The 18,847-nt window shown below is 39.7% G+C and overlaps 1 protein-coding gene across 1 annotated transcript in view; it reads right to left on the bottom strand.

Annotated features, from left to right (window-relative positions):
* Positions 1-18,476, bottom strand: part of OBFC1 (oligonucleotide/oligosaccharide-binding fold containing 1) — a 30,091-nt gene extending 11,615 nt beyond the window's left edge. The window contains exons 1-6 of the mRNA XM_009328441.1: positions 18,344-18,476; positions 13,641-13,736; positions 8,040-8,111; positions 6,083-6,244; positions 4,660-4,771; positions 3,762-3,888 (exon numbers count right to left, since the gene is read on the bottom strand). Coding sequence (XP_009326716.1) covers positions 3,762-3,888; positions 4,660-4,771; positions 6,083-6,244; positions 8,040-8,111; positions 13,641-13,736; positions 18,344-18,476 — 702 coding nt within the window. The remainder of the gene's footprint in view (positions 1-3,761; positions 3,889-4,659; positions 4,772-6,082; positions 6,245-8,039; positions 8,112-13,640; positions 13,737-18,343) is intronic.
* Between the last annotated feature and the right edge of the window lie 371 nt (positions 18,477-18,847).

Here is an 18,847-nt window from a genome sequence, read left to right on the forward strand (position 1 = left end):
GAAGCAGCTATTAAATAACAATTTTACCATCACTACCCTCCCTTCCAAGACTAGGCAAGGACTCTGTAGCAAAGCCAACAGAAGAATCCATGTCTCCAGAATTAAATTGCTATTTTAATCAATATATTCCAGCTGATGGATCTCACACAGCTTAGTGGGCTGGTGCCGTACAACCAGTTATTCTCAGATCTTTAAAACAAGATAAACTTTCTGTACAATCAATAACAGGTCAAAGAATTAAGTGGCGCAGGAATTAGTCAGTCTGTTCAAAACACTGGAAGTATGTAACCTTTGGCTCATTATGAATCACAACACACCCTGATGGTGTTAAAGTTTCCTGGTATAACCACACACGTGATTCTACTCATGAAATTGCCCTTTGCAATCTCTCATGCAATGTTTAATCCTTGGCTTAGACAGGTGACAATTTTAGTAATAGTGATTCTGGACATGTCAGTCCTGAAGCCCTATAATAAGCTTTGCAATATACATGTTTAAAGTAGCAGTGAAGCTTCCTCAAAAGGCAGGAAGAGAAGCACATAGCATCAAGAATGTATAATGCACTATGTTATACCTACAGTACAATGTACAGGGTATATATAGTAAGCATGAACAACACTGTAAAACTCCCTGCTTCAACTACTTGTCATTGCTGACCTTGAGATAATATTCAAATCAAGAGAAGTACAAACAGCAGAGTCTGGAATGCACAACCCAAGTTATGTGTCCAAGCTAGTGACATACACAAACTGGAATGGTAATACTAAAATAGCACACACTATAGCTTATGCATTGAAGAAGTGCATAAAAATGGTTAATCAAGACTGGCTGGTTGCAAGTCATATTTAATCCAGTTGAGAAACTGGATGGATCAAGTTCACACGTAGTTTTCTTTAAAAAAAGGAACTGAAGGCTTGTCCATTTGCCAAACATAATTGCCTAAGTCCAGCAAGTACGCTCTTTAGGTTCTCTAAGCACACGATTACTTTTTCTGGTTTTTTGCTTGTCGTCTTCCTTGTGGTACTCATCCCTCCAGTCCGAAAAGTCATTTGTTTTAAGGGATAAGGGAAAGACTGCAGCTTAGGGATAGAGGGGGCACTGGTTACGTGAAATAAAGCTCCACTGGTTTTAAAAGTTGTAACAGATTTGTTAATTTTTAATTATTTTTAAAAACACCAAGCCTTCGAATTCTCTTACCCATCCTCTGTAGACTATAAAATTAAATGTTCCCGAGTATATGTCTGAGCAGAGGACATGATTTGAATTCTGCCATGTGCATCTGCTAGAGGGAAATTTATTCTGGAGAGCCAGAAGACTGCACTGCTGAGGAGCCATTAGGACTGGAACTACGTATTGTAGGACATGTACGGGATGTGGACAGGGCTCAGGTACAGTAACGCTGAAAAGGAACAGAGAGATGCTGCCTACCTCAAGCTATCCCAGCTACCTCCTTCCATCTTCACCCCCCGCTCTGCCCCACTGCCAGTGACTCCATAGCAGCTCACCACCTCCCTGGAGAAAATATTCCATGGAGAGATACCCTCCCACTATGATGAACACTGTGCAAGTACTTTAAAAGTTGGGAAGGAGATGAAGGGGGTGCACCACATCTCCTAGGATCACAGGGAAAGGAAGAGAGGCAAGAAGAGCATTTCACAGCAACTGTACTCTAGAACACTGGAATCAGGGGGGAAAAAAAAAGTTATACATACAAATAACTCATCCTTTCACATCCAGGAAAACTGCAAGAAATGAACATGTGTGTATATCGTGGTGTGGTCTAATTAGTTTGGTCCACTCATCTAGCTCCTGCCTTGCCAAATAGGCATGAAATAACATTGTTCCACATTAGCAGCACCCTTTATCCTTTTGGTTTGAGGGCGATGCAAAACAGAAGACAACAGAGGGGAAAAGAAAGGAACAGGGACAGAAATCAGATCTATTACACTTATTTTTGTGGATCAAACTGGGTACTTGACCCTTTGCCAATTATGAGAAGTGACACCTTCAAGAGGCAGAGCAGAAGAACAACGAAATGCATTTCCAGAGCATTACTAGGTGCTCCTCTTAAGGCATTCAGGTCACTTGACAGCTGCAGGTCCTTTCTTATGCAAAGATATATAAGCCTCTTTGCAAGGAATTAATACCAAAGGGCAATAGGGAGAACTGCAATTTCTAAATAAGCATCTGTGTGCCCAAATTCCTGGGACATATACTCACACCCTTGCATCAGGGTCAGGAGCAACTATTAATTATTATGATAGCTCCCCATGACTGCTAACAACACTGATGCTACATTGTTTTTGTTGGTTTGGTTTTTTTGGTTGTTTTTTTTTGTGCCTTTCTATGTTTGTTCTGCACTAGTTCCTACTTTAAATGGCTTTGCAAGTTATTCATCTTGATCTTTCTATAAATGCTGAAACTTCAAAAATGGAAGTTTCCAGTATTAGTCACAATGACCACTACTTCCTTTAATGTAAAGTGTTTGGGAACTTTTGATACTGTTCCAGATAGTTTAGAAAAAATACCCTGTCCCATGTTGGATATTCTAGTATCAAACTTTCCTGTCAAAAATGAGAGTAGCTCCTGTTATTGTTTATATCCATGCTTGCTTTAAAGCAAACAACAAAGACACCTTTAATAAAAAAAAAAAAAGAAACAGCTAGCGAGAAGCAGCTATCAGAAGCAGTTCAATGAGGCCCACAAGAATAGAGCTACTTTTCGTTATTATTTGACCTCATCTACAAGGGACTGTTTTTTGTGTTGTTTGTTTTTTTAAAGAATTAAACAAACATCAGATGTTAACATAACATAGCACTTAACTTTACAGTGCACATCAGAATCAGGCAGTGAAAATGACTGCCATAGATTCATTTCTCTACAGAAAACCAAAAAGTAAACAAGTGAGTCACAATGCTCCACGTTTAAGTTTCAGTTGCCATTGGTAACATGGTAAAAGCCATAACTCTGTTACTGTTGCAGAAATTTACCACTTCAGCTGAGAATCTGGTTTGTAATTTATCCAAATAACACAGAGTAATAAAGCCATCTTACAAAATGTTTTTTGTTCTATTTCCCATTCTGCAGTTGATCAAGAGCATACTATTGCACTGGAAAGTTTGTTAACAGCTTGGTTACACGCAACTGCATGTAAACCAATTTCAGTCAAATCCCACCTTCTGATCCTTTCAATCATGGCCTTTCACAACTAGAGATTTCCAACAAGAGAAACATGTAGCAGGGAGCACTGTTCATCCACTCATTATAACCTCCTTTTGAAAGCTACATCTCTATTAATATATTGAGCTTCAAATGAGAAACAAGACAAAGACTTCGTGCTCCCTTCTCCTAATCAAATTCAGGATCTCAAACATCTGTCCCAAAGAAGCTCAAGCACCTTAAAGGGATCTCCTTTTACGATACTGCCGCTATTTACAGATCTAGATAAGTTAGTGCCTGTTGCAGACTGTAAGGTTATGCAGCCCTAATACAAGATTACCTTAACAACAGAATTTTCTCATATGGCTTTCTTCAGTCCAGTTTTATATGTCTCAAGTGACAAGGTTTCCTCAAGCTCTGTAAATAATTCGTGCATAAAGTTAAAGCACTTGTGGTTTTTGAATCCTCTGAAGGCACCAGTCTCTTATCTGGTTGTTTATGCCTAAAAAAAGTACATGGTATTATTTCCCCCCCACTAAAAACTTCAAACAGTTACATTCACTCACCTCCTGACAGCTGGGACTGGGTAGATGCACACCAACCAGCGACACCAGAGTATCAATCGTTTCCAACTCCTGTTGGTAAAAGGTCTGAATTTTGTTTTCTAATAGAAAGCCTTTCACTTTCCCATACAGCATATCAATTGAGAAATTCTGACCCTCCAGGCCACTACAAGGATACAGAGAACATGTCAAGAGGCAAGAAATATACTACTAACATTTTTAGAACAATTACCTAAAGTTAGCCTGCTAGACTGCTTTTAAAAGGTCAAAAACTATTTCACTGTCCTTAAAGGATTTGAATTTAAGCCCTTAATTAAAACAGACCATTTTTCTAGGCAACAAACATCCAACTGTTCCTCTTCAATCATTTGCTGTAAGTGTTGTGATTTTGAGACCTGCAATCTCTGAAACCACACTACATGCATCAGACCTGCCAATAAACATCCAGTTGCCCTTAGACTGAACACAGGAATGGGTGTTTGACTCAGTTTATTGAGGTTATGTATTTGTGATTTGACAATGACACAGGCAGCAGAAGTTGAGGGCTTTTCAGTGGAATAGCTCCTTATCCTTACACATAAAACACAACCAGGCAAGGACACTCCCTCCATCTAATCTGTTGACCTCATCCCCAAATCTTGCTCCAAACCCCAGCTTTCTTTACTAGATGCAAGAGGTCTGTACACAGTATTTTACTACCTTCCTAATATTCAGTTTGGTTCAGCATTATATTTCTTTTCTCAGATTATGGACAGGTATCTCATCTGTATGGATCATCAATTATTTGGGAGAAAAGCAGGCTGCTACTGTATGCTTGTGCAGAGTCTAAATCACAGCGGGGCCCTGTTCTGTCTTTCTCCACAGTTATTACAATAACAAATAAACAATAATAAAATCCCATACTTTGCCCCAAGACCAGTCTGGATACTGCATTTACCTCTGTCCCTCCTTGGGGCCTTGGAAAGGTTTATCGTAAACTTCTCTATAGAGACAGGGGAGCTCCAGCATTCTTGAAATCTGAACATCACACACAGGATCATCCACTTTATCTGGAGCGGCAAAAAGAACACACATACTTGGCCAGAACTGCTATACCAATTTTTTAAGCAAGCATACCTGAGGTGGCACAACAGAGCTTCACATGCCAGTATTAAATTGGCAAATTTTGTTTGCTGTTGTTTTTATAAAAACAAAACCACAAAGGCCACTCCTGCTTTTACAGTTTACAAGGAGGTAAATGACCTGTTGCGGTGCACTGCAGATTATGCTTTTGTCTGACAACTTACTTAACTGGAATTTATGATTGCTGTTTTACCTTTCAGCAGTCTTTATCCATTAGATGAAGTTAACACATAGTAAGGAGCTTTATTTGGGCCAAAGCGAAAGCAGTTTAGAGGCTATTTGAATTGCGTGTCTCTCCTTTAATGAAACAATGGTATTATTACCAGCCCTTGAATGGGTTATATATTCATAAATCTTCTGCCTCAAAAGGAGGGTTGAATCCCCTCTCAGATTTTAGCTAGAGCTGAAAAATCTACAGACTTTTTATCTGAGCTACACAGGGTTTTTAAAAAAGACAGGCTTCCCCCCACTAAAAGAATCATTTCAGTGTTGTCTCTGGAAGATTTCACTGGGGAAAACCAACTCTTACACAATAGCACAGACATGGAGGAGAGAAGAAATTATGTAACTGGAAGCTCCTAGGGTGTAAACAGTGGACTGCAGAACCCTGCTGCACAAAGAGCTGTCAGATACAGGGGCAGCACCTGCATGCAGATCTGTGCCCGAGTGACTGAAGACGAGGAACACTTCTCAGTCATTCTGCAGAGCCAGAGACCTTAGGAGAACCCGGGCTTCAGTGGTACAATGTGCCCATACGCTGCTGTCTGCCTATGGAATGGATTATACAGGCTGTGACAAACAGCAACCATTTGTCCAAAGCAGCTAATGCTCTTGATGAAGTGTGACATAAAAAGGTCACCAACTCCCTTCCCATGGGCTTTGGCTGTTCTACTTCAACACAAAGAAAACTGAAGAGCAAGTCACTCTCACAAATACCCAACTGCAGTATCTGCATAGCATTCTTGTATGCATGCTAGTCATCTTTTCTAGATTTTCCAGGAATGCCTCATTTACAGGCAATCTAATCCCACACATTAAGCAGTGTGTCTTCTAACCTTACACTGCTAAAATTGAAATAAAGACATACGGATAAAAATCTCTTTAGAAAAATGAGATGCCAGAAAACAAAGTGGAAATTATTCAATTAATTACATACAGCTTAGATCTTCTCACAAATTCAGACAATTAAGTTATATATGTGTGTATATATATGTTCTATATAGATCCATAACACTCACAAAAACATGAAGCTTGAATTTCTCTTTGTTGCCTGTAGGTTCGGATGTGACCTCTGACCCTGACAATATCCCCGATCTCCAGCTTGATTTTCTGGCTCACCGTTTCTTGGAGTTTCTTCATCTGTTCAAGCACAGTAAGACTGCTGGGTGTGCTTGGATGACCTGTAAGAAGTAGGGGAAAGGAGATCAGGCATTAAGGCCAAGAGGACTGTCCTTTTGCATTCATCCAAACACCTAAGCATCACAGGAGTCATATTACTAAAAAAGGGGTAAGGTCCCAGGTACCATGTGTCCTGGGTAGCAAAAATTTGGGGTGACAAAGTTAGTTTACAGTATTATATTTATTTACATAGTTCACCTGGGGAAAGTGTAAAAGCGAGGAGATACTGATTTACCACTGAAAATGTCATAGATGGGTTGCAAAATTGAAACATTAATTTGAAATGGGTTTTGTCATTTTTTGATTTTGTCATGCTAAGACGGATGAGAAGGGAAAAAAAAGGTCAGCTGAACTTTTTACATAAAGGAAGAATGAGTCATCTGAGGTGGGGCCAAAGTATTCATATGATGCAATTTGATGTCTACACTGAGGTGAATGCAACTTGACAGAACTTCACATTTACGTAACACACCTTTGCAGGAGAGTAAATTCTCCATAACTTAAAACCTGATTAATGATCCAAGTATCCCTGATCACAATTACAAAAGGCTGGAAGAAAGTTTCCTGTGCCTCCTAGAAGCTGTTTTCTTTAGCAGGTACAAATGAATTAATTTCCATTAATAACATAGTGTCTATTCAAGCACTACTGATGTACATATAAAATAAGAACAAAATGCTCAAACAAGCATTCTGGCTCGTCATTCTATTTCAAGAATATTTCATGCAATTTCTTTAATGAATTTAAGTTCCTCAAAAAACTGATTTGATTGTGGGTCCCCATTATTTTTTTGGAAAGCTGTGCCACAACATCACCTCTCTAGAAGTGAGAGCTGTCTTCTAGATTCCAGTTGGGATCATTTATACCACTTGTCATATCATTGTTAAATGTAAATAAGTATGAATTATCTGCCTGTATACATGGGCTTGTTCCACAGACATCAGAGTTTTTAACTCTTACAACCAGCTTTCCTTTCCCTATTCTGTGCATATATAACCCTAACACTGGCAGATGACACTAGTAACATTTATTTCAGTAGGATTTGATCAGCTCCATATCAGGGTTGTCAATCTACTACATAAGCTTTCAAGAAGGTCCAAAGTAGAAAGTATTCCATACTTTGATCTATGAGAAATGGTGGGAGAAAAAGCAAAGAGAAAGCCAGATGCTAGGGAGTTCTTCTGTTACCGAGTGCAATGATAGATTTATTTCAAATGTACAATTTCTGTACATTTAGAACTTTCCCAAATCATAAAAGACTGCTAGCATCCTCCCTCTGTGTTTTAAGCTACTTTCGAGTTCATCACTGACAGTATATGCAGGAGCAGGAGGAGAATATGAATGCAAACAAAGAAGAGAAGATGAACCCTGAAACCACTGTATCACAAGGGTGGGGAATGTAGACCAGGTTGCTGATCAATGGATTGACTTTGGAAACAGAAGCTGTGGCATGTGGCAGATTTCCAGCCTAGTTCCTCACTAGATGAAGTCACAAAAAGAACTGTAAGAAGAGGATTCTCTGAACAATGTCACAGTATAGAATTAAAATACCATATTACTCAGATAAGGGAAAGGCATGACAGGTCATAAGGTAGTGGTTTTATTGGCATCACCATTGGACGCAACACAAAAAGTAATACAAAACTCCCAAAGTGGCCCTGGCTGTAGGATGTGATGGTTGAAAATTAAGAGAGTTGAATTTGCTCTTCTGCAAGTTTGATTATTTACTAAATTACCTAAGACAGACATATGAGCAAAAATGTACAGTCAAAAGAGGAATTATTTATTTGATAAATTACCTGATAAAGATGTTTGTGCTACCATGCGATTTTTCCAGCAGGCACAATTTATAACTCCAGTACTATCATCCACTGTAAAAAAAAATTACAAGAATTACAGAGTAAGAAAGCAGGTAGTGATATTCCAGGAAGTGAAGATACATAGATATGTAGGGTGATGACTGCCAAGGTTATCTCATTCCAACCAATCTGAAAGGGAAAGCGGGTGCTCAACCCCTACTTATACCTCTGAAATAATCTCCACAGTCATTTCAGTTGTGGAAGTAGCTCAGCACCAGATACCATGATTATGTGCATAGTCAGCAAAGTAACAGGTATATTCTCAAAAAAAGATCAAGAACTAATTTAAATTATGAGGCTTCAGTACATATATTGGATACTAAAGGGTTTTAATATCATTGACAAGGTCAGAAGAAGAATCAGTGTTGAAGGCTGAAGCCAGACAAATTAAAATAGGAAACAAGGCACAAAACACAGAAGCATTACCGTAACAGTGAGAAAACAGCACTTCAACATTGCGGGGTACAGTCACGTGAATAGACTTGGAGTGCTGCTACCTCCAGCTGCACTGGTTTCCATGCTAATATCGTGCAGAAAATCTGCTGGCCTTTCCCATACAAGAAGATGTTCCAGAGAGCAGAAAGGCAGCTCCTCTAGCCAGGAAGGACAGAGGACAGCACATGCTTGTGGTTATGCTCTAGGACAGGAATTCCCAACTTAAAGTATATGTACTGGTGGCATGCAAGCCACTTCCGTTGCTGAAAAAGCTTAACACCTTCTCCTGAGCACGGGAGCTCTCTAGCTTTTCCTGTTTTGCTAGTACCTAACCAAAATAAGTTTTGTGATTTCTGCCCCAGGCACCGCGCTGTCAAGAACAGCAGAAAAAGACAAAACCCAAAGAAAACTAAAAAACTATCAGAAGAATCAATTGTTCTACAGATCAAGAGACTGTATATAGATGGCATGTCCAACAAACACTTTCTATCTAAATAAAAAGGCACTAAATGTCTGCCAAACCACAGCAAGGATCACATTTCCAGTCCAGCTAATGTTCCAAGCACCTTGCTCCTTGAATGTAGCTATCTCCAAGATTGAGCTTCCACTCTTTACAAATTGGAATCTGCAATTTTCTTCTGCTCCTTAAACCAGATCCATGACTACAAAAGTAACAACAATGTTTACCAGGAAGGTACTGATTGGTACCTGCAGTCGTTTCCTCTGGGAACCATAGCATCAAAGCAAAATGCCTTTGCATTGTCTCACATGTTTTGAAACAATCTCCCTATTTGGGGGGGTCCAATTTCAAACCATTGTCTTGCCTTCCTGTTTCCCAGTGGTTTAGCTGCACATTCCTAATAACAAACATACAGCATTTATAAGATGCAGGCAATTCCAAATTCCATTCCGAAAGTATGCTCATTTCATTGCTATCCCCCTTTTGAGCTGCTGTGTCTGCAGCTATTTCAGCAGCTTTAATTTTGTACCAGAGCATAGATAATGATCTGTTCGCATTTTCTCTCCTTGGTATAGACAAAAAGCAAGTATTTTAGTAGGAGTCAGAGTCCCCATATACCATGCCAAGCCATTCATGCAAGCCAGCAATTGCAATAAGAAACAGGGCAGATGACATTTCACTATTACATTACTGCAGCTTCTAGGTGTTCCAGCTTACGACTAGCTGTTGCACCAACTGCGACAGATATGCTTCCTAAGAAGGGCTTAGAAACAAAACAAACAAGACTGAAGGATTAAGAGGCCAGACTCCTCCTCATCAATGTAACAGCTGAAAATTCAGTCCTGGAGAGATTGACCTGTTCCTGACCACACAGAATCTGGTGGCAGAGCAAGGCTCTGAAACAAAGTTTTCCCAGTTCACAAATAAAAGCTCTGAGCAAAAAGACAAATAACTCCTGAAGCACAGACGAATGAGAACTCTTGCAGCAATTGTATTCTAATTAGACAGGAGAATGATAATCTTATTTTAAATGCACTCAAGGGGTCTACAAGCTTTTGAGAACTCCCTGTGCTCTCCCTGTGCCGCCCTTCCTCATTTCCTCGGGTTTAAACTTTTGTTTGGTTGGTTTTTTGTGGGTTTGGTTTTTGGGTTTTTTTCTGTTTTGGTTTGGGTTTTTTTGTTTTGTTTTTGACTCTTACATTAACTATTTGAGGGGTAGCGCTCTCAAAGCTACCTGGTAAATGAGAGAATTATGTTCATTTTTATTTCTTTAAAACAAAAAGGGCATGGTTCTTGTAGAGCCTACTGAGATCCCGGTGAGATTTTTTTGTTTGTTTTTACAGCAAGTGCCTTTCAGCCTTTCAAAACAGTTCTGGAGTATAAGGAAAACCACATTTCATATTGTTTGGTTTTGTTAAAAAGGAAAGGAAAAAAACCCAAGAGATCAGAAAGGTGCATTAGCTAAAATATGAGCTTGTTCAAAGCTGCACTTTAATTAGATTTCCTTCTCCTAATTGATCATAATAATAGCAATAAACAATCAAATCAAAGTGTCCAAATCAGGTTTTACCCAGCATGTAATTTTTTTTTTTTTCTTAAGCCAAGAAAGAGTCAATTCACTCTTTTACAATTATTATTTTGCCATCAGTTCTGGCTGTATGGTTTTCCAGCACAGAGAGGACCTAAGATTCTCTTAAAAATGAGCGGTGTGTATTCTGAAGTAGACAGATGGGAAATAAGGGGAGGGGAAGATAGCGGCAGTGATACAAAGATATTTCAGTTCTCTATCAGAGAAAAGGTACAAAGGGGGAATTGCTTTGTAAGTCACTTTTAAGCAGATGGAAAGTGAGCAAGTACTGAGCACTGTGCGGCCCTCCAACTGATGCAACGCCTGCTCTGTGACTCACCAACCAGAGTCTGTTGAACTGAGAGATGCAAGAAGTTACAAGCAGGAAACTGTCTAAGAAGTTACAGTTTTACTCTGGTGGAGTCAGCCTGCCTGAAAGGAAGGGCAGGCTGGGGAGGGGCACCCTGGCAGGTAGCCTGAAAGCTCAAACCAGGAACTGCTGGAACAGAGTGGAGTTGGATGTGAAAGGACAGCAGGAAGCCAGGCTCACTGAAAGCTGTAGTTAAAGGTCAGCTGATCTAACACTAAGGCCTTAATCCCATTACTCCGCAGTTTCTTTTTATTTCTATTCCTCCATTTTCTGCCCCAATGAAACATTTCCAATAAGTTTACATCCAAACTAATGCCGAGAGCAGCGTGGGAAACCCTTGCCCATAGAATTGTTTTTGCCTTGGTCATTTTGATTCTGTCTTCCTCTGTTCTCATGCAGTGATAACTGCATTTGCATACTAGTGCAATAAAAGAATAATAGCTGACATTCAATTTATGTTTCAACAATTTGTTACATCATCAATTACATCTCTGCCTCTTAACTTAGGTGCTTGCTTAGCCTATGCTACTTCAAGTGAATGGTGTTAAATCCAGTTGGCGGCCGGTCACGAGCGGTGTTCCCCAGGGCTCAGTTTTGGGGCCGGTCTTGTTCAATATCTTTACCAATGATCTGGATGAGGGGATCGAGTGCACCCTCAGGAAGTTTGCAGACGACACCAAGTTGAGCGGCAGTGTTGATCTGCTCGAGGGTAGGAAGGCTCTGCAGAGGGACCGGGACAGGCTGGATCGATGGGCCCAGGCCAACTGTATGAGGTTCAACAAGGCCAAGTGCCGGGTCCTGCCCTTCGGCCACAACAACCCCATGCAGCGCTACAGGCTTGGGGAAGAGTGGCTGGAAAGCTGCCTGGCGGAAAAGGACCTGGGGGTGTTGGTCGACAGCTGGCTGAACATGAGCCGGCAGTGTGCCCAGGCGGCCAAGAAGGACAATGGCATCCTGGCCTGTATCAGAAATAGTGTGGCCAGCAGGAGTAGGGAAGTGATCGTGCCCCTGTACTCGGCGCTGGTGAGGCCGCACCTCGAATACTGTGTTCAGTTTTGGGCCCCTCACTACAAGAAGGACGTCGAGGTGCTGGAACGTGTCCAGAGAAGGGCAACGAGGCTGGTGAGGGGTCTGGAGAACAAGTCTTATGAGGAGCGGCTGAGAGAACGGGGGTTGTTTAGCCTGGAGAAAAGGAGGCTGAGGGGAGACCTCATTGCTCTCTACAACTACCTGAAAGGAGGTTGTAGCGAGGTGGGTGTTGGTCTCTTCTCCCAAGTAACTGGCGATAGGACGAGAGGAAATGGCCTGAAGTTGTGCCAGGGGAGGTTTAGATTGGACATGAGGAAAAATTTCTTTACTGAAAGAGTGGTTAAACATTGGAACAGGCTGCCCAGGGAAGTGGTTGAGTCACCATCCCTGGAAGTATTTAAAAGACGGGTAGATGAGGCGCTTAGGGACATGGTTTAGTGGGCATGGTGGTGTTGGGTTGACGGTTGGACTCGATGATCTTAGAGGTCTTTTCCAACCTTAATGATTCTATGATTCTATGTGCCAGAGAAACTTGTGTTTCAAAATATTTACTGTCAACTTGTTATTTAACATAATGGCAGGGTAATAACAAACATCCAGAAGTTAGACTTAAAAAAAAAATCTAGAAAATATCCACTCTAAGAAACTTGCAGGGACATTTCAATGAGCACAGAGTCAACTCTAAGCAGCCGCACCCAGTGCAGGGTATGCTACACGCACTAGCAGTTAATGCTACTCTGCAGCAGTATGATGCAACTGCAGGTGTTGTGGAAGCTGGGACCTGGTTACATTGTCAACTGTATCTTCACAATACTCCTGTGAGCCAGGGAATTGCTGCTGACTCAATTTTATAAGTGAGAGAATTGGGTAAGAGGAGGTGCTCCGTGACCTACCTCCATCAGGTGGAAACCCATGGCAGAGGAGACACTGGACATGAGTCCTTCAAGTGCTTCAATAGGATCTATGCATTTGGCCCCCCTTCCTACTATGAGATGACCTCCCCCACCTTTTGAAACTTGCCACATCACCACTACTCCACTCTGCTTTTTCTCCAGATGAAAGAGACAGCTGAACAAAATGACAATCAGATGTTTTCATGTTAATAAAATAGTCTGAACACTGGAAAGAGCAATAGGAAGGAGACAACTCCCAGCTGCTATTGGCAAGGACTGGTACTATGATGCTTGAGTTAGATTTGCTAAGACTCTTATGCATCTAAATATAAGCAAGCTCCTGACTGCTATTAAAGGCCGGCTCCAAGATATGACAAAACATACAAGAAGTCAGAAGGGATTTCTAAGGTTCAGAAAAGGAAGAAGTGACTTCCCATTTGCAGGCACTGTTAAATCCATTTATATCTGGCCAAAGGAACTGCATATATATATATATATGAGAGGAAGACGGTGGAGTCTAGTGGCAAAGCAATAACCAAAATTAAGATTTGCTAGATGACCCCAAAACGAATCAGTTACTCTGTCTGTTCTTCTGCTTCTGAAGTGGAGATAAACAGTAGCTTCCCTAAGTTTGCTAAGTAGTCTGAGCTGCAGATACACATTATATTAGGATAAGAGCACAGTTGTTTCAAGAACAGACATGATCAAGTAAGGCAACCTCTAAGTTCTAGCAGTAACTAAGATTAGAAGGCTGATAAATGCAAGAAGAAAGAAAAACATTTCTTACCTCCATAATTATATAAGGCATCTCGCTCTTTCATTTGAACCACTATCCCGACAACATCCACCTGTCTTACTGGATGTCCGTTATAAAAGAATACACCTAGACACAGAACATTCTTGATAAGTGTAACTATTTCTTTCAACATCCTAGCCTATATAGTCACATTTGTCAGTAAAAAAAACATACTTTCTTACATATTTAATATATCTTAAATTATACAATGCCTAGTTATGTGAAAAATCCCCTGGATCAGTGAGGACTGGGAACGCTAGAAGGAAGAAGTATCAGCTCTACTTAGGATACCAAAAGCTTGCTTTTGTAGTCGGAACTTTATTAGCTTCTTGTTTTCTTGCACATTTGGATCTGAAAAACAGTTTGGTTGCTGCAGGCATTAGGGTTTTTGTAGTTGTTTTTTTGTTTTGTTGTTTCATTTTGGTTTAGGTTTTTTGTTTGTTTGTTTTTTTAACATCTTCATCAGACTTCAGAATAAATAAGAGAACACAATGGTAGCAGTTTGAGCTTCTCACAATGCAGCTGTTCCTGATTAAGGCAGAGCCTCCAAAAGGAAAACTAACATAATTCTGTCTTTCATTTTGAAAAGAACAGGAGCCATGAGGGCGGGGTGAGAGAAACAACCCTCTTAGATTGCAGAGTATGCTAGGCAGTCATCGTGGACAGCATCCTGAACTTCAGTTTCTGAAATAACACATTCTAAAAACATCTCTTCAAAGTTATTTTTGTGCACCTATAAAGATTACTTGAGTAATAACAACACATAAAAACATGTCCAGGAAACTGTGAGGAATCAGAGCCCAGGGGACTTGGACAGCACTGAGATTGCCACATGCTGTAAACCCTTTCAAGGGAGTGACAAATGTTGTTAACAAACACCAATGTAACATTATACGCTGAAGCTTCACAGTCCACTAGCAGGAGGATAATAGGGCAATAAGTTCCAGATATATCCCGGGCCGGCTAATTTTCAGTCAATGTGTTTTCTTCAGTTTTCGAATACTGCTGCTCTACTGAAATATGCCATCTGGGATGATCAATAACTGTCTTCTAAAAACTAGGTAACTCAAGGGACTCAGAAGGGAACATTTGGCTCCATACACTGTGGCAAGTCTTATTCTTACAAAAGGAAAGAGAAACACTGCAGCAAGGGAGTCAGAAAAATGTTCTGTATAAAAAAAATCAAAACCAAAATCCAAAAATAACTTGTCCTACATAGCTGGCAGCCTTAAATGAGCCTGGAATTAACTTTCTTCATGTAAGAAAGACAAAACCCACAAAGTTTCAGAAGAAATCGCAGGTGATCAGCCAAGCAGCTCATAAAGAGAAGTTTTGCTCATAAAAATCCACTGCAATGTTTTAAGGATGCATCCATCGCTGTCATCTTAGAGCTGGCTATACTAATTGTGCAGTCACTGGTCAGGTCTGGCATAGAGAATGTTTAGCAGGTCTGTCCACTTTTCTCTCATTCCATTTACCAGGACACCAATAAACACTGCTACAGAAACCTTCAATGGAGATGCTCCTAGGGTATACAATTATGCACTAAACCTTACAAAATCTCTATAAAAGAAGGTCTGGGTCAGTTTCAGGGTAAGTCTGTGGAGCAGAGACTCCAAGCTCTTGACTGTATGAACAAGCAACATGTTATTATGTTCATTTGCCAGTTAGTAAACTGAGTTTTGGCAAATGACAGACACCAGATAAAACTGGTTCTCTCTACCCCTATAAACTCACGTAGAACTCCACCCTTACTCTGAGAAACTACTTGAATTCATTTGAAAGATGAAGTTATATTTACACTATTAAAAGTTGTTGAACTTGATGACTTCAAGGTGTAAATTGTTTCTCCTGACAGCTTATTTGTTCATATTGGTAGCAATAAAAATGCACATAGCTTCAAGTGTTTAGTGTAAGCACATTCAGTCAAGCTCCTAGTAACCCAGTAAATAACACACACATTAATATGATGTTACCACAACAGGAAGCCACAGCAGCAGTATAGGGGGCTATAGATACAGAGCTCTGTAAGGCAAGTTCTGGTCATGTCTTTACCAGCATTACTGCGTACTGAGCTGTTTGCCATTGCTTTAATTATTATTACCTCCTTTTATTCTATTTGTAGCTTCCCTCACTTGTTGATAAGCTGTCACAATGCAGTGGTGCATGATAACTCTGAGAAAAGCTCATTTCCACGATGTGATTATGTGTTACAGCCGAGTTTGACACCTACTCTCGTTGTAAGGCCTCTAAGACAACACAATTGCTGTTTTTATCTGGGAGGTTTTCCAGCCTTCTTGTCACCATTTATAGCAAGAGAGTAATTGGCCAGGTTTACTGCTTTCCTCTGTGTTGTTTTAAGGAATTAGTCATTGTGGCATCAAATCCTAATGCTTAAAAATGGAAAGAAAAAAAACTTATTAGGTCATTCAGTCCATTTCCTCAGGGCCAATGCAAGACTGTTCCGTACAGTAAATTCCTGGCAATCTGTGTAGTCAGGATATAAACAATCCCAGGGAAGGGCATCCCACCTTTTTCCTGGAAAGGCTGCTCCACAGTTTAGCAGATGTCATTCTAAGGATGTTTTTCCTGACATTCAGTCTGTGTTTCCTTCCATTCCTCCTAGTTACAACTCTTTGTTTTGCACTCATTCATTCTTAATTAGCATTACTTAATGACTGATTTATAGCCAATCATATACTTAGCTTCAGCTGGTCTTTAACAAACCCATTACAGGCAGGAAACATTGACAGCAAACACCTATCTTCTTCCTTCCCCAAAATATTTTTTTTTAGTGTTTCTGTTGTGCTATCATTTATTGCCAATAAATAAGATATGCTGAAAGATGTCTGGTTTGGTATATACACAGCACCAGGAGAATGAACAAAATTCAGGATGTTTGTTCTATGAAATTTCATTTTATTCTTTGAAGTTTGGTTTAGAAAATGATACAGGATTGCAAGCAAGCTTAGTTGTGGAAAATGCCAGATGCACAGGAAGTGGAGAAAGCTCACATGCACCAATTTTAAAGGCTGATATCTTGACATGACAGATACCACTTCCTTAGCATCATCTTAGGGAAAAAAAAAAGTAATAACAAAACTGAGAGAGTTCCTGAAGCACAAGACAATTCACTTAAGTAAAAGAACAGAAAGAGAAGTGAGAAGGGAAATTCAGGTAATTTAGAGGTGGGGGGAAAAAAAAAAAAAGCAGGATTGTACTTTCTAGGACTGTTCCTGCTTTTGTGAAATATTTGTTGATGTTTATAAGTTTAATTCTTCTGAATGTGTTTTTGCATGTGTATGGACTAACATCCCAAGTCCAAACTACAATCCTATTCTGCTGACATTGAATTGGTTTGTATTTTGTTTGAAAACAATTAAAATGTCTCTAATTGAAGCAGGAACAGTTTTCACCAGATGTATTTGCTACACCAGTACTACTGTAAGACTACACACTTTAAAAAGGCCTCTAAGTACTACCCACTCTAGTACAAACATCAACAACAGACTGTAGCCTAATGCTTGCAATGGATCTAAGACAAAAGTCTCCCATCATGTTAAACAACAAAGAGGTTACTGGGCTTTGCAGTTTGTGAAGTCCCTACGTACATAAAAATGGTTGCGAGAAGAGCAAAAAAACCACCAGTCCTTCATTTCTGCAAGAATAGCACTGCTGTTATCATAAAAGTAAGAATAACAAAACCTACAAGGCAGAGCATATTCAAAGAGCCAAACAGATGTACCTTCTCCTTGTGGAGGTGAAAAAAAAAAAAAAAACAATCAAAACACCAAAACCAAACCAAAAACACACACCCTGCTTAGGGTTTACTGCTTTTCCTCATTAGTTCTAAGTTCCTTGGGTTCCTCCCTGATAATTTTGCACCTCGTCAAGCTTCAGTTTGGAGTAACGAACACTTCTACAGCAGAAAACATAGTGCAGTCTATTTGAAGTCTTTGTAGTGAAAAGAGAAATTCAAGGTCAGACCCATGTTGCTTTAGACAATGTACACGTGTGGGTGATATTGGCTGAAGACCAGCAGGAAAGAGACTGCAAAGCATACAATTTCCAACAATGGTTAGGAAATAAAAGGTGTGGTATAAGATTCAGCACAGATGCCAGAATTTGCAATAAGGTTGTTCAAATGTATGACGCATGTCATATCTATCATATCTAGAAATTAAGCAGATAAAACCTCAAAACCTGTATCTGTTTTATAATATATTAATATCCAGAGGAAAAAGCAAAACACATACACCCAGCAATGTCATCAGCTGTCAAAATTTTGCAAAGAGAAGAGGCATAAAATCCTTCTCAAATGTTGTAGAGACAGTGGAAAGATATAACACATATGGCCAGAAAGGACCAGCATTTTTAGAATTAACTTTATCAGAATATAACAAGCACTACCACACAGAGGAAACACAACATTATCTTGATGTAAAAGAGGTTCTGTATCTATATCTATATATGAGAGTAAGAAAAGCCATTAGAACAAACATTTTATTTTTCACATATATTTCACATACAGCCTGTTCTTAGAACTGTTAAAGATACTAATGTCACTTAGCTTAGGGGCACGCAAAATTACTTTACTGGTGTTTGTGAAGCATTCTGCAATCCCTGGATAAAGAGCACAGTATAAATCAATTATAATTCTGTGTGCATCATAATCAGTGCATATAAGTACATACCTGGCACTTGTTTAGATTCTCTCATTTCTTTTATATCTTTAATATAGAGTCTTGCAAATGCAGAAAATACAGGATCCATCCCCCAGTGCAGAGAAGGTGTCTCTTCTTCATACTTCTTGGGCTCAGACTGCATTTAAAACCTGTGAACACAGAAGAACTTGTAATTATTTTCTACACAGGTAAAGCACTGTTCACTTACGTTCCAACTGCATTAAAAAATCGCTTGTGATTTTACACATAGTAGCACAGCAGAGCTGATGAAGAGACACAGTAACTTATCTAATACAATGTTACCTTTGTGTCACCAAATGAAATATTCAAAATATCAATATTGATGATTTACTCAAGGTACTGAGACTCGACAGCAACAGCATTTTGCCCAGCTCCTTCAAATGAAATAGAATTTCAGGGATTTCTCCTCTATGGACCGATAAACAGAGAACCAAATACAACACTTCTTTAAAAAAGCAGGATTGTGAGATACTAATGGGTTACTTTCTGTAC

The sequence above is a fragment of the Pygoscelis adeliae genome, unplaced genomic scaffold, assembly GCF_000699105.1.
Source record: "Pygoscelis adeliae isolate BGI_AS28 unplaced genomic scaffold, ASM69910v1 Scaffold317, whole genome shotgun sequence".
NCBI lineage: Eukaryota > Metazoa > Chordata > Aves > Sphenisciformes > Spheniscidae > Pygoscelis > Pygoscelis adeliae.